The sequence below is a fragment of the Chaetodon auriga genome, chromosome 24 (genome assembly GCF_051107435.1).
Source record: "Chaetodon auriga isolate fChaAug3 chromosome 24, fChaAug3.hap1, whole genome shotgun sequence".
NCBI classification, from domain to species: domain Eukaryota; kingdom Metazoa; phylum Chordata; class Actinopteri; order Chaetodontiformes; family Chaetodontidae; genus Chaetodon; species Chaetodon auriga.
The window spans coordinates 4,988,744-5,006,452 of record NC_135097.1 but is presented as its reverse complement, the minus strand read 5'-3'; the positions used below and the strand labels follow the sequence as shown (position 1 = coordinate 5,006,452).

The 17,709-nt window shown below is 41.0% G+C and overlaps 1 protein-coding gene across 1 annotated transcript in view; it reads left to right on the top strand.

Annotated features, from left to right (window-relative positions):
* Positions 1-6,916: 6,916 nt before the first annotated feature.
* Positions 6,917-17,709, top strand: part of arhgef40 (Rho guanine nucleotide exchange factor (GEF) 40) — a 38,783-nt gene continuing 27,990 nt past the window's right edge. Inside the window, exons 1-3 of the mRNA XM_076724474.1 lie at positions 6,917-7,126; positions 14,775-14,864; positions 15,740-15,847. Of these exons, the coding sequence (XP_076580589.1) occupies positions 7,124-7,126; positions 14,775-14,864; positions 15,740-15,847 (201 nt within the window). The 5' untranslated portion in view covers positions 6,917-7,123. The remainder of the gene's footprint in view (positions 7,127-14,774; positions 14,865-15,739; positions 15,848-17,709) is intronic.

Below are 17,709 nucleotides of genomic sequence, written 5' to 3'. Positions count from 1 at the left end.
ATTTGGGGTTTAAGGTCTGGTTACTTTTTAAGCCCACATCATTACAGTCAGGCAAAAACCTCATGACTTGGTAACCCCAGATAACTATGATGCTAATGTTGGAAAATGTCTGTTAGTAAATTTCAACAGAGCATAAATGTAAAAACTTTTGGAAAAAAGCTGAGGCACTAAAGAAGACATTTTTGTTAACCTTATTATTGTTTTGCTATCCCTCAGTATGTGCCTTTATGAGTGACAATAATGCTTTGCTTGCTTTGTCGATACATTCATGTCTTACGTTTCTCATGACACACACCAGACAAGCAGAGAGACGATGGTTTTCTTCTATCTTGCCACTCATAATGAGGCCAGCAAATGGTAGACATGTATGTGTATATTATTTTGTTATTCTTTTTGGTATGAATGTACAATGTTTTTACAATGAAGCCTTCACTGGCTGATATTCTCATGTGTGCATGCATGAGCAAGTGCGCATGCAAAAGAGGAGATGCATACAAGGAATGCTTGTTATGATACCAAATATTAATGAAACTGATTTTGCACATTAATTACAGAATGTAGGACTTTTTAATACCTATTTTTGAAATAAATACTTTACCTAAACTGATCGTCTTAGTGGCATTCATAAACTGTCAGATACTAGAAAACACTACACTGTATCACCAACAGTAATCTAAACCTTATCAAAGGCAGTATCAATTTTTTTGGTGCTCTGTAACTTTATTGATTTAAATTGCCCTGAAATTAGCAGCAACAGTACAGTTTATTGTAATGTGCTAATAGGAAGCCAATGAATGACCAGCAATCATACAGAGTTATATATTAAGTGGCAGAGATACATACAAAATGTAAAGTATAATAAATGCATTGATGCTACTAGGAACACAAATACTGTATGTAAGTTTCCATAAATATTAGTGTCATCGCATTTTGCATATCCAAATTTCAAACGCTACTGTTATGGCAGTTCTGGTCAGACAATATTTATTTGGTGCAAAGACATTCACTGAGTTTTCCACAAGCTCACCTTGGCTTGGAAGAACTGCTTAAAATGGCTGAAATACGGCTCTATATCCACAAATATAATAACCACCAGCATAAATTTAGGTCATGGTCTTTGTTGTCTAATGCAATAAAGTGGTATAAAATGGCAGCTGATTTAGTAGTAAATGAGATAGTCAGTGCTAATTTGTTCTGGGCTCTAATAAGACTCCCTAATTAAAACCCTCAAAAGATTCAGTTATCCATTGGTGAGTGTATTATTTTAGTTTAATAACTGGCCTGGTATTAAGGAAGGAAGACACAGCTAACGTTAACCATAGCAGCTGCCCTTTCGTAGCCTAGCTAACGCTGGCTAATCAAAAACATAACGTTAGCTGGCTAGTTAAGGTACTTTAGACAAATCGGTTACCCAGGCAGCAAACAAGCCACGTTAAGGCAAGTCCAAAAAACAAGTGGATTTGCGTGAAGAACAAAACTTTGACATGTTAATGTCGCACATTTCAGTTACCTAGCCGCTGTAGCTAGGACCGGTTACACGAAGTTACAGTTCGGCTAACGTTACATTAGCTCGGGGGTTCGTTAATCCGAGGCCGTGCCTTTTACCGCTTTTAGATATGCGACTTCTCCATCTGTGTAAAGCACAGCAGTTTGAAGGACAGATAAATACAAACCAAACAGGTTGTATGACAGCACTTACCGCTGTTTTCAGCATTTTCGGGATGCCTAAGTGACTAGTCTGAACAACGCAGACGTTTTTTTTTTGTGTTGTTGTTGCTGTTATCGTTTTTAACGTTTCTTCAACCAGACAAAGATGGCCGCCGGAAGTTACATATCTCGTTCTTCTTCTGTGGTGCGTCGCGATCAGTCCTTCATCTGTTCATGTTATATTTTCTCACGAAATTAATGTGAAATGAGTTAAATGTTCTTCATATGTGCAATGTAGTGAAACCCATATTATTATTATTATTATTATTATTATTATTATTATTCAAAAATGAGTAGGTCAATGACGTACCAGTGGTTCTATTTTATGATGCTAGGTGGGTTCTATCATGGATGTAGATGGGCTAGATTTTCTATTTACTTTCTTTTATTCCATTTTTTAGGATGATCTCTTTCAATAGGTGGCAAAGATTTAGGAGGCCACAGGGGACAATTACTAACAAAAAATGCTGTATGTCCTTCAAATTTCCTTTGGCAAAAAGATACTGTCAACACTATGTCATGAATCAAACCAGTGTACCGACTATTTTAATAAGACTGCCTGTCACTTCTTTCAAGGCAGAACAATATTTGCAAAGGCGGATTTTTACAACCACTGCAAAAAAGAAAGAAAAAAAAGAAAAGAAAAGAAAAGCATTAACGCAGTGTAGTGTCAAATGTGATGACTGCTAATCTTACACAGATCACTATGAGAGTTAATGTTTGTGGTTATGTTTCCTTTTGTTAAAACTCACTTACACTTTATATGTATATCATTTCATTCTTCATAAAATGATTAATTCAAGATGCAACATTCATATGTTTATGGATATGTACACATCATTATTCTCCGTGTCATTTTACAATGGAAATCAAATCAACAACCTTTTTAACATCTCGAATCACTAATTATTTCCCATCAAAGCAGTGGAAGATAAAATCATTTTTTGCTCAATCCATTCTGCTGTTCTCATGTCTAATAATTATTTTGTTTTCCAATAAGGTAATTTGTGTGTGGTGTGTTGTAATGATGAAATGACAGATAACCCACAAGAAACGATAAATCTAACGCTCTTTCTATTCCTGGGTTAAGCATACCCTTTACCTGATGTGACACTAAAGGCAATGCCACCCAGTCATGAACATGGTGATTTGCAGCTGCCTTCAATGCTGCTGATGGGAGACAGAGCTCATTTTACAGCTGTGGGTTCTGCAGCCACACTGCTGAGAACGTGGCCAACACCTGGTGGAGTGCGGGCCTGTGAGGAACATATTTAGCGACATCTATCAAAGTATCTTGGGATGCATGGCATGTTTGTACAGACACTCCAGGTATTTCATCAGATAAAACGATAATATAATAGCTTAATAGGGCGTGGGTTGTTTGCACTGACTCTTTGGATACAAAACCAGGTGCAGACTTTCTGGTTTTCAATATTCACTGAAGACAAGCCTGTTTCAAATTAAAACCTGAGGCCAACAGAAACCTAACAACATTTTCCAGTTGTGTCGGAAGTTGTCCCTTCTTCTCCTCCTTCGCTCCACCTGACTCCTCCTCCTCCTCTTCCTCCCACTGTGAGCATGCTGCTGAGTGACAGGTCTGTGGCGGCAGTGGCAGAGCGGCTCTGCTGGTCTGAAGCTCTGTCACCACCAGGATCTGTTTCACCTTCACAGACAGGAAGTACAGAGTGAGGCAGAGCAGCTGCTGAGCCGCAGTCCTTTCCCCGTCGCAGACTATTGACATTTCAGAGATGCACTCACTTAGGGCAGCTGCATGAATGTGCAGGTGGGTGCTCAGAGTCTCACTCAAGCACAGCCCGAAATGATGTAATCCAAGTTAGATGGTGAATGTCTGAGTCATGGCAAAGGTTATGGAATTGATTCAAGGTTAAAAGATGTTAAAACGGTGGACTTGCGATGAAAGCGAGTGTTCTGTCCTGTTTTGTTAAGGACTTTGCAAATGTATCTGTACTCAAAAGACAGGTGTTAGAGACAACTAAGGCTCCATCCTGTCTCAAACCTACTGCAACATTAGAGCTGAAAGCAGGAGTCTATCAACTGATTTGTTGACTGAAAGAAAAATAATTGGCAATTTTGCTAACACATTGTTGTAGTTGCTCAGCTGAGCAAAAACCTTTGCTGGTTCATTTCAAGTGTGAGGATTTGCTGCTTTTCTTTGTTTTAAATAATTTAAAACTGAGTATTTTGGGGTTTTATGTTAGATTAGACTAGCCTTTATTGTCTCCCTTAGGAGAAATTTGTTTCGGGCATTTCAGAGAATACAGTCCATAAGGAAACAAGTGAAGCTGTAAATGAGAGAGAACACAGATGAGCACAGACGACAGAACACAGACAGGTTTTAGAACAGAGCGTTTGGAGCTGTCGCCTTGAGCTTTATGAACTTTTTTCAGTTCACTAATCACAAGTATGTGTGTGATCACAACACAGCCAGAAACCACTGTACAGTACATAAACAGCAACGTTCTGTTTTATCCGTTAACAAATCTTTCTGGGAGAGGCATAATGTGAGGCGTGTCGTTCTGCATGTTTCGCCAAATGGCCATGAGATTCTGCCCTTCATCATTACTCTTTGTGCAGCTGTTACATCACAGTTTCCCCTCAAAGGGATCAATAAAGGATTCACTTATTATAAATAGTAATTAAACAATAGTGTGAACTTGCATCCCTATGTAACATATTTCTCCATAGATTGTATATGTTTTATCCCTCAGTAAGATGTACATTAGTGCAGTAGTTCCTTAACATACCTTAATATTTCATCACCTCAGCTGTTTTTTTTTTAATGTTTGGAAAACCTCAGAGCTGAACTATCAATAGCAATGTTGGCTACATCAAAAGGTGTTTCATTTGCATTAAAACAACAGAAAACGTGATGCTTCTGCATATTTATTTGGCAATTGTCTGATTAACCTTGAGGTAGGACAGAATGAATCAATTTCCATGTTGTGCTAGTGTGTCATAATATGCAAAAATATGCAAGTAGTCTCTTTGTAGGTGCAGTACAGTTAAACTGTTGCATTCAGTTGCATTATTAAACTGAAAAATAGAATAAATAAAACAACACCTTTACATAGAGGAAACATTAGGAGCACAGCAAAGACACACATCTCCAAATTACATAGTGGCTTGCGTGAGGTGTGGCACATTCTTGTAAGCTGCATAAATGCCAAGTGTGAATAATGAGTCAAATCATGGCAGCCTTAATGAATGTGTCACATAAACTGATCTGTAAGTGACAAACACACCCAGAGACAGGGCAGGACAGGGACTTGTTCTTCTTGTCCTTTTTGCCAGGTGCGTGCATCTGATTGTGTGTGTGTGCTGAATTACTGCCTTCATCCAGCGATGAAACGATACTCCTCTATCACCCTGTGCAACGCTTTTTGAGCACTTCAGTTCCACCTCCAGTTAAATTTGATCAAATGCTTTTTGAGGCTGTTTGTCACTTTGCTTTTAAGATTTTACACTTGATCATACACACACTTTTTTTTTTTAACCACTCTTCTTTATGTTTTCGATGAGCTGGAAACAATCACGCAGTAAGAAATCACCTCTGTTGTCCATTTATTTATTTATTCATTTCATAAAATTCACAAAATGAACAAGTCACCCCACAAAGAGGCCTCCTAACAGAAGTTCACCTCCAGTTGCTGCAAGCTCCTGTTCCTCCTCTGCTTCTCCATTATTGCACTATCACTCAATACGCACAGGGAGGCGCTGTTGAACTACTGTAGTGGATGATCCACACTAACTCCATTCCTCCACTCATTGCAGCGGTCTAAACACAAACCATACAGGTTAAATTTAGCTGTGGCGTAGCAACCAGTTTGGCACTAATATGGGGCAATAAAGCAATAAAAGGAGAAGACAGAGTGAGTGATGGCAGCTTAAGCCTAAAGTCTGACTTTATGTTCAGTCTCCATCACCTTGATATGAGCATTTGTCTGCAGGTCTGCTGGATGCCATTAACATGTAGCTTACATGCAGAACAGTGGACATTAAATTGGAAACTTTATTGACAAAATCACAAAATCACAGATTCATCACAGATAGCAGCTCCAAGTGAGTGATTGCATTGTTTGTTACAGAACACCTGAGCTCAAAAATGGAATCATTACTTGGAGCACGACTATATATTTTAGCCAAGTTATTCCTTTTATTCTCATAAATAAGATGTAATAAGTAATAATAATAGGATGTTTTCACTTTATTTGTTCATTCATTTTTATTCTTTGGTGTGTGGAAAGCACTCTGTGACTGTGTTTTCAAGTGCCCTACAAATAAAGTTTTACATAGTTACTTCATATGACTTCTAGTGGGTAATAAGTGATGACTGAGAGGGATTACTTTGTATCATCTGTACATTGCTTTTTTAAAAAAAATCCTACACAGTGTGTACACACTTAAAGATTTACATATGACTTTCACTATATTTGTCACAGGGAGTTCTTCTGAAATAGAAAGGTTTAATTTCTCGTAAATAACGCAGGATCCAGTGATTTTGGTGATTCACCCACGCAGACTACCTCTTTTTTGACTCTTATTTTTAAAACTTGTCTCTTGCATGTCTCCCAACATTGTGCAATATTAAACTGCTGGACTTGCTCTTTAACCCCTCTTTAATGTCAGATGGGTGGTGAAAGGACAATCACAGTGACTCAGGAAGGAAGTTTACCCTCTCTGCTAAAAATACAGCATTTGCAAATGTAATCTGGTGTTTTGCTCCCATGTATAAATAGTTCTCTGTCTTTATGAGAGACTTTGGAGCATATATACACAAAGCACGTGCAGAAACAGACCCATTTCAGCTGTAATCATTTGAGTATTTTCAATAATTGCTCCAACCCTTTTCATCAAATTAAGCTTAATTACAAATTTACTAAATTATCTCCCACTGAGAATAAAGATCTTGCAATTTCACCAATAGCAGAACAATAAAACATCAGAGGGGTTTTTCTTTTTCAGTGCGCCTGGGTGGGGTAACGGCTTTTCATTGTCTATTCATTTAAGTTACTCTGGGGGGGAAATGGAAAGTTTGAGTGGAGAGGGACTGTAGTGCTCTTGTTAGGTGAGAGGAGAGGGAGGGAGGGATGTCAGGGGAGGGGAGGGAGGTGGGAGTGTGTGGGACAGCCGGGCAGACAGAGGGGAGGGGAAAAAAATGCAGCTTGGACTTTCCCAGGCAGGGAAATAAACCGGAGAGTGAGAGGGGAAGAGAAGAGGACTGTTCACGCTCTGAAATCTAACGCACAGAAAGTTTTGAAGGGGAAAAAACACAAACAGGAGGCTAATGGAGGCTGTTTGGTAATAACTGAGGGGAGAAAGTTTTCACGCAGAATGCAGAGAGGAAGCAAATGCAGGAAAAGAGCTGAGGACTATGTAGGAATTCCTGACTGAAGTCATGGTAAGTCCCCCTTTCTTTAACTATGGAGAACTCAAGTTAGTCTGGAAAATGGCATGTATCACAAAACATTTCCAAACTCCCTCATGGACTCAAAGTGCTTCTGCCCTCAGCTCTGTTTTCATTTTTTGATTCCTGTGAGAGGCTGAAAACACAGGCTTTTCTGCCTTTGACCTGTGGCAGCGTAACATTTTAAGTTTTCTCTACCTTAAATTTACTTGAAAGTATATTTCAGGATGTGCGTATTCTTCATCCAGATGCTATTACTTGCACATGTGCTTCCAAAACTCAAAACAGCATCACTTATGTATATATATTTGACTATAATCATTAACTTCTCCTTAAAGCATGCATTTGTTTTAGTCAGCATTTATAACTCTGAGTTTACAGCTTGCAAACTTGTCAAATCCCAACGACAGCAAATTCTAACGACATGATTTAAGCTGTGTGACGTTAGTGATTTTTGTGGTTGACTTGCAGGGAGAATCAGGGGCTTCGCAAAAGCAAAAGAGCCCTCTGTTGCATCTCTAGGGATTTTGTTTACCATCTCCACCCACACATGGTCTGATCAGTGACATACGGAGGCAGAGAGACAGAGAGATGAGTCAGGCAGACACATGCACATACACATGAGAAGATAAATTAAATCAAGGAGGGAAAAAAAAATTAAAGATTTCGATCATATTCACGCTTCTGTGTGTTGGGCAGGGTGGAGCAGTTTGGCAGGGAGGGGAAGAGGGAAAGCAGAGAGAAAGGGAGAGCTGTAGTGGGAAAGAGCGGAATAAAAGAGGAGGGTAGGGTTACTTTTTATTTTAGGAGACTTGGACGGCAGCATCGGTGGTTTCGGTGATGCCGCATTTTCCACATTGGACCTGGGAGAAAAGGGGAGAGAGAGAAAAAGAGGGAAAAAAGAGAGAGAGAGAGGGGGAACAAGGGATGGCATGGACTTCAAGGAAGGAAGAACATGTGCAGTACAGTTTTATCTTCCTCAATAACCCGTTGGGAAAGTGTAGGGTGGAAAACAGTAACAGATGTATGCACAAGAACATGTCCAGTCACAGCAAAGTCACAAGTGTATATAGAACTTTTCCTTGGCACCAAACAGTGGATTTAAGACTGTAACAGAGCAGTGTAAGCTGTGTGAGCAAGCAAACAACCCTGTAAACAACATGAGGAATGAATGCGTGTGTATACACACTCACTCAGGGACAAATATGGCGGGTGACACATGCACATAGATGTTAAAATGCATCAAGAAAAAGTTATGCACTCCGCTCCTTTGCTAAGAATATGTGGCAGAGGGTATTTCCATTCCCTCCGTCTGGTGAGCTCTGATTTTGAAACACTAATGTACCAGTCCCTCTGGCGATAACAGCAATAATCCATCCAGACTGGGCCTGCGATGTTGCCAGTCAGAGGAATCTTTCTTTAACTCAGTTTCCTGTGATTGTCTCTGACTAGTGCATGCAGACCAGCGCAGAATTTAGCTGCTCATTGCTGCTTCATTGGTGTCTTCATTGGGCATCCAAGCCTGTTCTTTGTTTTTATTCATGAGCTTCATCTTGTTTAGCCATATAAACCAGAATACAGCTGCAAATGTAAACCTGAAATCATCAAATCTTGAGTCGAAGTTGTTAATCAATTTTATTATGACAGGTGTCGCTCATAGTGACAAACTCACAGAGGAATATCACCTGACTCATCTTTCAGCCAGCTTGTTTAGTTTTGTGGCCCAGAGCTTTGCTGTTTGTTTTATTCTCTGATTGGTGAATTAGACAGAATCAGAACTACAAGAAAAGTCAATATCGCATTTGCCAGTTGGCCATTAGCACGACTCCAAATGAATGCTAATGTTGCTCTGTGCTTGCTGGCAAGTGTGCTGTGCTAACATTCTGCCTGGCCGAGCAAAGGCTAAGCTAAGTTACCTCAGGAAATGTCACACCATAACACCGCAAGGGAACGTGACAATTGGGCTGATTGGGCCGTTTCAAAACACAAAATGTCAAAGTATATGGACAGACACAAAGGTCGGCTAATGTTAGCCAGCGTTTTGTTAGCACTCAGTTAGCATAACATTAACTAATCCTAACCTTATCATTCTTTAACTGCAGTTTTGTAATATGTCTCTCATTCGTCACAACTCTCCATTTCTTCGGCTTTTGTCTCTCGTGCATGCTTTCTACTTTACTGATGACAAATGATCGACGGTTGACAAATGACAGGTAACGACAGCTAGCATGCTATCCTCCAAAAACGGTGGCGACGCCCCAGAATGCTCTGTCATTCCCATTTCCTATACAAGTGACAAAAAGCCATGTTCAGCTTACAGACCAGCTTGTACACTATTCAAATCATATCAATGAATGGAGGCCAAGCGCAGTGTGAAACTCCATTTGACGTGAAAGTTGCCTTTTCTCTGTTCAGCGACAGATTGCAGCACTTAAGTCATCTTAAACAATCCGCTAAAAGTCCCTGCGAGCTGTTTGACCTACTGTAGGTCAGGTTAGATTATACAGGAAGATTTAGGAAAGGAAATCAGTCTCAGGCGTCTCCGTTTTCTTCCTCTTCTTTATCCCCTCCTTTTGTCTGTCTGCCTCATTCTTTTTCCTGTGTCCTCTCTTCTTTTCTCTTCTCCCTGTCGGCATCTTTCTCATTTTTTCCCCCCGATCATGTCATCTTCTATCACCCCACCTTCTGTCCTCCCTCTCTTTCTCCGTCCTTGGTGTACTGTAGGGGTCTACATCTGGTTTCTATCATGGTTGCTGCTGCTCTTGTTTCCCATCGATCTCTCCCACCGGTCAGCCTCCTCCTCTTTCTTTTCTCTTTTCCTCTTTCTGTCTGAACCCTCGGTCCCTGTAGGGCTGTCTGGTCCTCTCAAAGTCTCTTGTTTCTCAGTTCACTCTCACTTCAATGAGCTGGCGTGATGGACAGCTCCACTGCCTTATATCTTGCAAAACCACTTGAGTTCCCACTTTATTGCCGTATCCTTGTCTTCTCAATGTTATTACCCTGTTCTCTGTCGTCTTTTTTCTAGACATTCCTCTTTCTGTCCGCTCTGTTTTTTCCTCTCTGTGCCAAGCATCCGTTTGGAAGACGAGCGCTGCCTCTTCCGTTTCGGTCTACGTACAAGAGAGAAAGACAGGAAATCTGACGCGAGAATGACAAACCCTGATTCCGTACAGGAGGACACGCTCAGTGGACACAGTGACTGTCCTCCACGCACCATATGAACACGCACACTTTTCCAGCCTCCAGTGGACAAAGTGACACGGTGACTGGTAGTTTCAGACAGTGATTCCTAACCTTTTTTCCTTAAGGGACCACTTTTCTATCACTGAGTAAGCTGACAACATATTTTATGGATATTTCATATTGTGCTCAACGGATAATAATAACAGTACAGAACACCTGATCAGCAGAACAATTAATGCAAATAGTGAAGGCAATAACTGCAGGAAGTTTGTGTAAAATGAGCGATTTGGATGAATTTTCAGCAGATTATTTGCATGAATGTTGCATCAGAGATGAGTCGTCCTGATATATATATATATATATTTTTAACAATCATACAATCTCATCATAACTCAGTTGTAATCACACAATCTCATTAAGGACCTTTGGCGATAGGTTTTTAAATGGTTCTTTTACCTTGAGAAAGAAGAAAATTTCCCCATCTCCTAAAGGGCCGCCTTGGTACGCATTTAACAATCAGGCTTTCATAGTTCGTGACCAACAATTTGACTCTAAACATTGTTGAGAGTGAGTGTGATGAGATGCACTTGTGTTAATTAAAAACAATTGAAAAAACTTGTTTCACAGATCAGAATACTTGCGCACTTCTCTGGTAAAAGCTATTTTGAGCACTCCTTAAATGAATTGTCACATTTTTCCATCAAGCTCCTGATTCAGATCTGTTCTTCATCATCGTTCTAGTTTGGTTTTTATTTGGTGATAATGCGCCTACAGCTAGTTATCCAAAGGACTCTGGAGATTGTGCCAGTAGCATTTGCTGGAAAATCTGTAGTATGTGAAAAGAAAGCCGCTGTTCTAGATTCATTGTGTTAAACTCTATCACATAGAATTTGACCTACAGAGTGCGTTAAACGTAAAAAGAGTAACTGATTTACACCTATAGTCCCTTGAAGGCGAGGCACCATGTTTACATGAGAGTCTCCTTCTGTGCTGGAGTCTCAAAGGAAATCTACTTTACGCACTTCATCACGGCTGCTTTGGAGTGACTAATTACATTAGATGCACTGGTACTGTAAGGTATGCAGGAATGTATACATGCATCAACTTGACGCTTGACAAAACACACATCTTAGCTGCACTGCAAACAACAGGATTACACTGGAAAATTAGCAATGGTCACAGTTTAGAAGGAGTTTGGGGTTTGTTGGGAAAGCAGCATTACTCTTTTCCTCGCTCTATTACACGTCATTCTTAGTCTATTTGAGTGATTGTGCCTCCACACTGAGAGTCCATTCTTTGGATTTTAGCAGTGGTATATCCTGTTGAAAGTTGTGCCTACAGGCATGCAAACACAGAGTCAATGCAGAGAAAATAAAACTGGGGGGGAAAGGTGGCATACAGTCACACATCCAAGCCAAATATTGTTGCAGGCTAGCTAGCTTGTCACAAAATAAGCTACACTGAGTTTAGCTAGTGCTCGTCTTAATATGAACAAAAATGTTGGTAAAATTGCAGAAATAATACAAGGTGACACTAATAAAAATGGTTTAGGACAGTTCTCCAAACCTGAGTGGCCTGTTTGTAGCAACACTGAAGTAATAAAGCTCTACGAGTGGTACATGGAGTTGTGTTCTCTGGCACAAGCCACATATTTAATCCTGAGGGGATCTGCTGAGCGAGTTGGGCTCAGATTGCACAGTTGTTCCCATTCAACTTGCGTCTGTGAGACAGTGTTGAAAGCACAGAAGCTTTTCACACACTCATATTGGCGTTAACAGTCAGTGAGATGATACCTAGAGAGTTGTGTCTTTGAGAAAAAAGAGCGAAAGACATTAAAGGGATATCAGAGGGTTGTTTTAGTTTTGCTTTAATTTAGTGTTGTGTTGAATTAACCAAAGTCTTGTGGGACGCTTTTAAAGGGCTTTACTCTAAGAGGAAGTTCCTGCTGGCCTGCCTTGCAATCCCCCTGAACCCCCTGCAGTGCTTTTACTAGACTCAATATGTTCTGTCACTGAGCCAGAAGGCTCTTTTACAACCACCTATTACAACATGCTCCCTGGCAGACTGTTGTTAACCATATAGTCCACACACTGAGACACCTCCTCCCCAATACTTTACGTTAACCTCTTTGCACAAACTTGAATATGACTGACTGAAAATCTTTTTTGAAATAAAGCGCGATTTATATTCTGTAGAATGGTATCGAGTGTGTAGTTTAAGACTTCAACACAACATCATACGGTAGCTTATGGTCAACTGAGAGGGTTCAGCTGAATGGTTGCTTCCAGTGACGGCAGCTGTTGAAAACACGTAGAGAACACACACTATACCTGTCCTAAACTAAACGCCTTTCATTTTAATTCAGTCACTTTAAATACATACTCATTGTTTTTTAATATGTACGCTAAACAGCTAGCTGCTCTGCTAATCTGTATTTTTCTCCAAAGAAAAGTAACTTTAAGAAAAGTGAAGGCCTCTTAACACAAAAAGGACCAGATGAGAATATATTGTACATCCAATTCAAGAGTTCGGCTCTGTTTCAACAGCTGCTGTCACTGCCCGGAACCACCGGCTACCTCCACACAACCGCAGACACAACTGGCCGAAAGTCACTGATTAACACCGTCACTCATTAAACCGAAACTCCGGCAGTGTGGTTGCGACCTGGTCTTATGAAGGTTGGAACAAATTTTTAAATTAGGCCTTGTAGATTTCATTTAATGAACAATGACTTATGTTCAAACCCCATTGGCTCACAGAACTAGGGGACAGTTGGACCCTTCTCGTCTTAAAAATGTCCACTACGCAGTAAACAGTAAGCGTTGATCTTAAAGTTGTCGCTAAAGTTGAAGAAATCAAATATCTTTCAGTGCAGTGATACATAAGTTACCTTTTTCTGCTTTAATTGTTTCAATGTAATTACTCTTATAAAGGTTAATTACTCGGAAACTTGTATGACATGCCAACCATGTGGCAAGTTTTTCCACTTGTTTTAAGAAGAAGAAGAATGATTTTAACATTTACTCTTTTAAAAAGGGCATTTTTTGTGGGGCTTCCAAGAAAAACCCTCTTGGGGACTGAGTGGCTTTGTTTACTAAAAAGCCAGGGGACTAACGTGACCTTCGAGCTGCTCTGCTTCTGGAAAACTGAGCTGTGTTCAGCAACATTTACGTAAGTTTAGTTTTTTTTTTTTAGTTTTTTTTTTCAAGCTGCTGTGTAGCTCTTATCCCAAATTCTCTGATACTATGGAAAAATAAAGCTGCATCAACTTGAGCCCACTCTGCTGCTGGTGCTGCCATACGGGCTGAAGTCACAGCTGAAAAATCCACTTTGCAGCCAAGAGAACGGAGAGGAAACAGAACATCTCCCGTGAGTGACCCTGAGCAACCTCAGCAGGGCAGGTCTCAAATCAGACTTACTGTCGCTCTGATGTGACTTACAACTGTATGTTTCTGTGCCTAAATTTTCTGCCTAAGTCTCTGCGACCTCGGTTTGAATACTTGATTTGTGGAGTTCATTTGTCCGGGCAAAGACGCAGAAAAACTACAGTTCTTCTCAAATACTTTATTGTTGTTAATACTCATTTTACCCTCCTCTGCGGCTAACCCCAAACCCTCTCTGTACACAAAACAAACCCAAAAAATAACTCTGAAATGCTCTTGAACCTCTTCTTCCATAAGCCCACGCACCACCACCTCATTCCCTCCTGGCCCCTCTCTCGCTAGCCGCTCTTTTCTTTTTCCGTACACTCTGTTCTCCCATTCTGGGTTTTCTCCCATGTCTTTCTGTCCATCCCCTCGGTTGCTGCTGTTATTCAGCACAATATGCCGTCTGTTGAAGAGGATCCCAATGTAATCGTTGTCAGATGACATTCAGAGAGTCGGATGGAGGTGAGGCAAAGAAAGTTGGGTCAAAAAAAAAAAAAAAAAGAGGAGATGAGGAAAAAGGAGAGCGGGGACGGGGTGGGGGGGGGGTTGAAACTGAGGAAAAAAAGAGGGAGAGAAGCAGATGGGGAGGTTTGGGAGGAAGTGTGAAGGGAGGGAAAGAGAAAGAGAAGTTGGAAAAGAGAGAGAAAAAAGTTGCGGGTTGCCATGCGAACGGCCCATGCAGAAAAATAAACAGCGTGTGTGTTGCATGCCCTGCTCGGTCGCCCTCCGCCTCACAGGCCGGCCTCGTGCTATGACGTGGGTGTGAACGCGCATGTAACTGCGTGCATAAGGGAGTTAACATGCTGCAGCGGTTTGACTCTTTTGTTCTGGGCGGGGGGAGACATTTACTGACCCTTGGAGGAAATGTTTGACACTCCCCAGACCATACAACAGGAAGTCCAAAGTAGAATATGTGTGTATATTTGTCTGTGTGTGTGTGCGAGACAACCCGGCTGTTAAACACAAACACAGACATTAGAGTTGAGTCAGTGTCCGGTTCAACCCTTTCTCACCATGCTTGTCTCTCCTAGGGTTCGGAGGCAATGGAGGATTGTGTGCAGGGGGCGCTCTCATCTCTTTATCCTCCCTTTGAGAGCACGGCGCCACCCCTCCTCTCCCAGGTAGATTTCACGAGCTTTCACACACACACGCATCTTCATTGCAGTCCAAATCTTTGCAGCAATAAACAGGAGAATATATATAATGAAGATTCAATTAAATGATAAGGCCATGTTGGAGTATTTGGGGAAGGCGATGTTATGTGCAGATAACTCGGCTTTCCCCAGATAAAAAACTGCTGCTGGAAGCCAACACAAACAAAATCCAGCCAGCTGGTCAATTTATAGCCAAACCCTCTTCCTCCACACAAGAGCTTGACGTGACATGTTTGACCAAAAACTGCACACTATTTCTGCTTTTGAGTCATAACATTTAAGAAAGAGCAGCCAGCTGCTCTCTTGCATCTTGGGAACTTTTTGTGGGTGTTGATATCTCCAGCTCCAAGTAATGCCAAAGTGACAGTAGCGCTTTTAGCTTTGTTTCCTTTTGCAAAACTCCATTCTCTGTTAGCCTTTTTACGGATTTGGTAATTCTTTTGTTCCAAGTGGCCGTGTAGCTTCCAATCAAATTTCTTTCTTTTTTTTTTTGCTGTGGAAAAAGCTTCTTGGTAAAATAATATGGATAAAATGAAGCAGCCTTTCTTGTTTTAATTGCTGATTACATGCTGTCTGGGTTGAGGAAATTCTTCCACTCTTGAACAAATCAAAAACCCCTTCAAAATCCATTGGATGCACTCAAAAATGCACAGAGGTGTAGCTGAAACAAAGGCTGCTCTTCGTTAATGGGAAGCTGATATTCTGGAGATTAAAGTTTTTCCCCAGACAGCAATGGCATGCGAAGTCTTTGGCATTTTCTTGTATGCATCCAATCATGTAATGCACTGTACACAGCTGCATTCGCTCAAGTGTTTTTGCCCCCTTTTTGTCTATTCGTCCAGGTCTTTTCGGTCCTGGAGTCGACCTATCAACACGACAGTCTTCGCTACCTCCTGGACTACTTTGTTCCTGCCAAGCACCTCCTGCATAAACTCCAGCAGCACGCCTGTGTGAGTTCCAAATTGCAAACGCTGTGGATGAGAACACACACATAGCTGTTTAATCAGAAGCAGAATCAGCTGTCAAATGCAGAGAGTATAGTGCGAGAAATCTGCCAGTTGTTTTGATTGCTTTGGTGAAAACGGTCATCCGGTCATTGTTATGACTGTATGTGTGTTGGCAGGGCTGTTTTTAAGTCTACGGGGAAACAAGTCCAAGTAAAGTCATGAAGCATAAAGTCTGTTCGAACTCAGAGGTCATCATAAGGCTTTACATTTTTAAGTTTTCTGGGGCAAGAACACATCAAATCTTGTTTAATTAAGTCTCAAGTCAGTCGAGACAATATCAATTCAAGTCACTAGTTTCCATTAGGCTTTACTTATTTGTAAGTGTATTAAAGCAAGTCCAAGTCAGCTGAGCCAAGTCTTATGTCAAGCCTCAAGTTCTAAAGGCCAAGCCCAAGTGGGGTTTTTAGTCTTTGTCCTAAAGGACACCTTCATGTCAATCTTCATAAGGCATGGAGGTTTTTAACTTTTCAGTCAATCAAGACAAGTCCAAATAGTCTCAAGTCTTGTAAAACCAAGTCTCAAGTCAAGAAGAACATGTCCATGTTCATAAAGCCTTACATGTTTTCTAAATGTTTTCAAGTCCAAGCCAAGTTTCAAGGTCTCAGCAATGAAAGTCTCCAGTCAAGACTCGTGTCCTGAAGGCATGACCAAGTTAGGCCATAAGTGTTCATAAGGCATCTCTTGTTTTTAAGTTTTTTGGGGATAAGCTCAAGTCAACTGAGACAAGTCCAAGTCAAGTGTCAAGTCTTGTCCCAGCAACTCAAGCCCTAAAGGGCAAGTCTGAGTGAGGTCACAAGTTTTTTTGTGTGTGTGTGTTTAGCTTCACAATAGCGATGACATGGAGACACCAGTGCAAAGGAAGGTTCAAGGCATTCATAATTTGACACATGTGTTATACCAGGTACCTACCTACCTACCAGATGGCTGGTAAAATTAGTGAAAGTGGCTGGTGAAATTTGAGATTTATCAGCCACTCTGACCTGAAGACAAAAGAGATGGCGTCCCACCTTGGAAGCTCCACTGAACTGACAGAGAAAACAGAAATAAAGCAAAAAGAAGCAGCAATAAAAAGGTCTGGTTGTAATTTTCAGACTCCTGCATACACAAAGCAAATGCATGGAAATAGTATGATATAGGATACATTATGCAAACACTGCGCAAATGTGCAACTTCAGCTTTGTGTCCTCACATCACTTTCATGCACTTTCTGCCTCACACACTCAAAACAAGACAAACATATGAGCTGCAGCATGTACTTAACTCAAAGCTCTGAGGTTTATACTGAACAAGATTCCTTTTATTTTACTTTCCAACACACACACACACACACACACAGACACACACGCAGATAAACACACTGTTTACCACAGGCTGGAAGGCAAAGAACTGTCTCATATTTCCCTGTACAGTTTTCCTAGACTTACACACACACATGCACAGGCATTGTGAGCAAACTGTGTTTTCATTGTCGCTCAGTGGAGCTGCCTGGGACGGGAGTTAGACTGTGAGTCATGACAATAATTCCTTCCATATGTGAGCGTGTTACTGCTGTGAGAGAAAGAGAGAGTGAGAAACAGAGAAGCGGTGGGAGTCGAAGGAGAGAATGAACATGGCTTTCATTCACCATGCCTGCGTGCACGCGTGCGTGTCTGAAAAAAGAGAAGATGCTTAGAGGTTGCAGACTATAGTAGACTGATTGAGGAATTTTTGAGAAATGTTTGGTGTGGAAGAGGGAGCAAACACTGGGGTACATTGAGGGAGAAGTAGGAGGAGGGAGGAGGCCCGGAGGACACAGAGAGTTACAG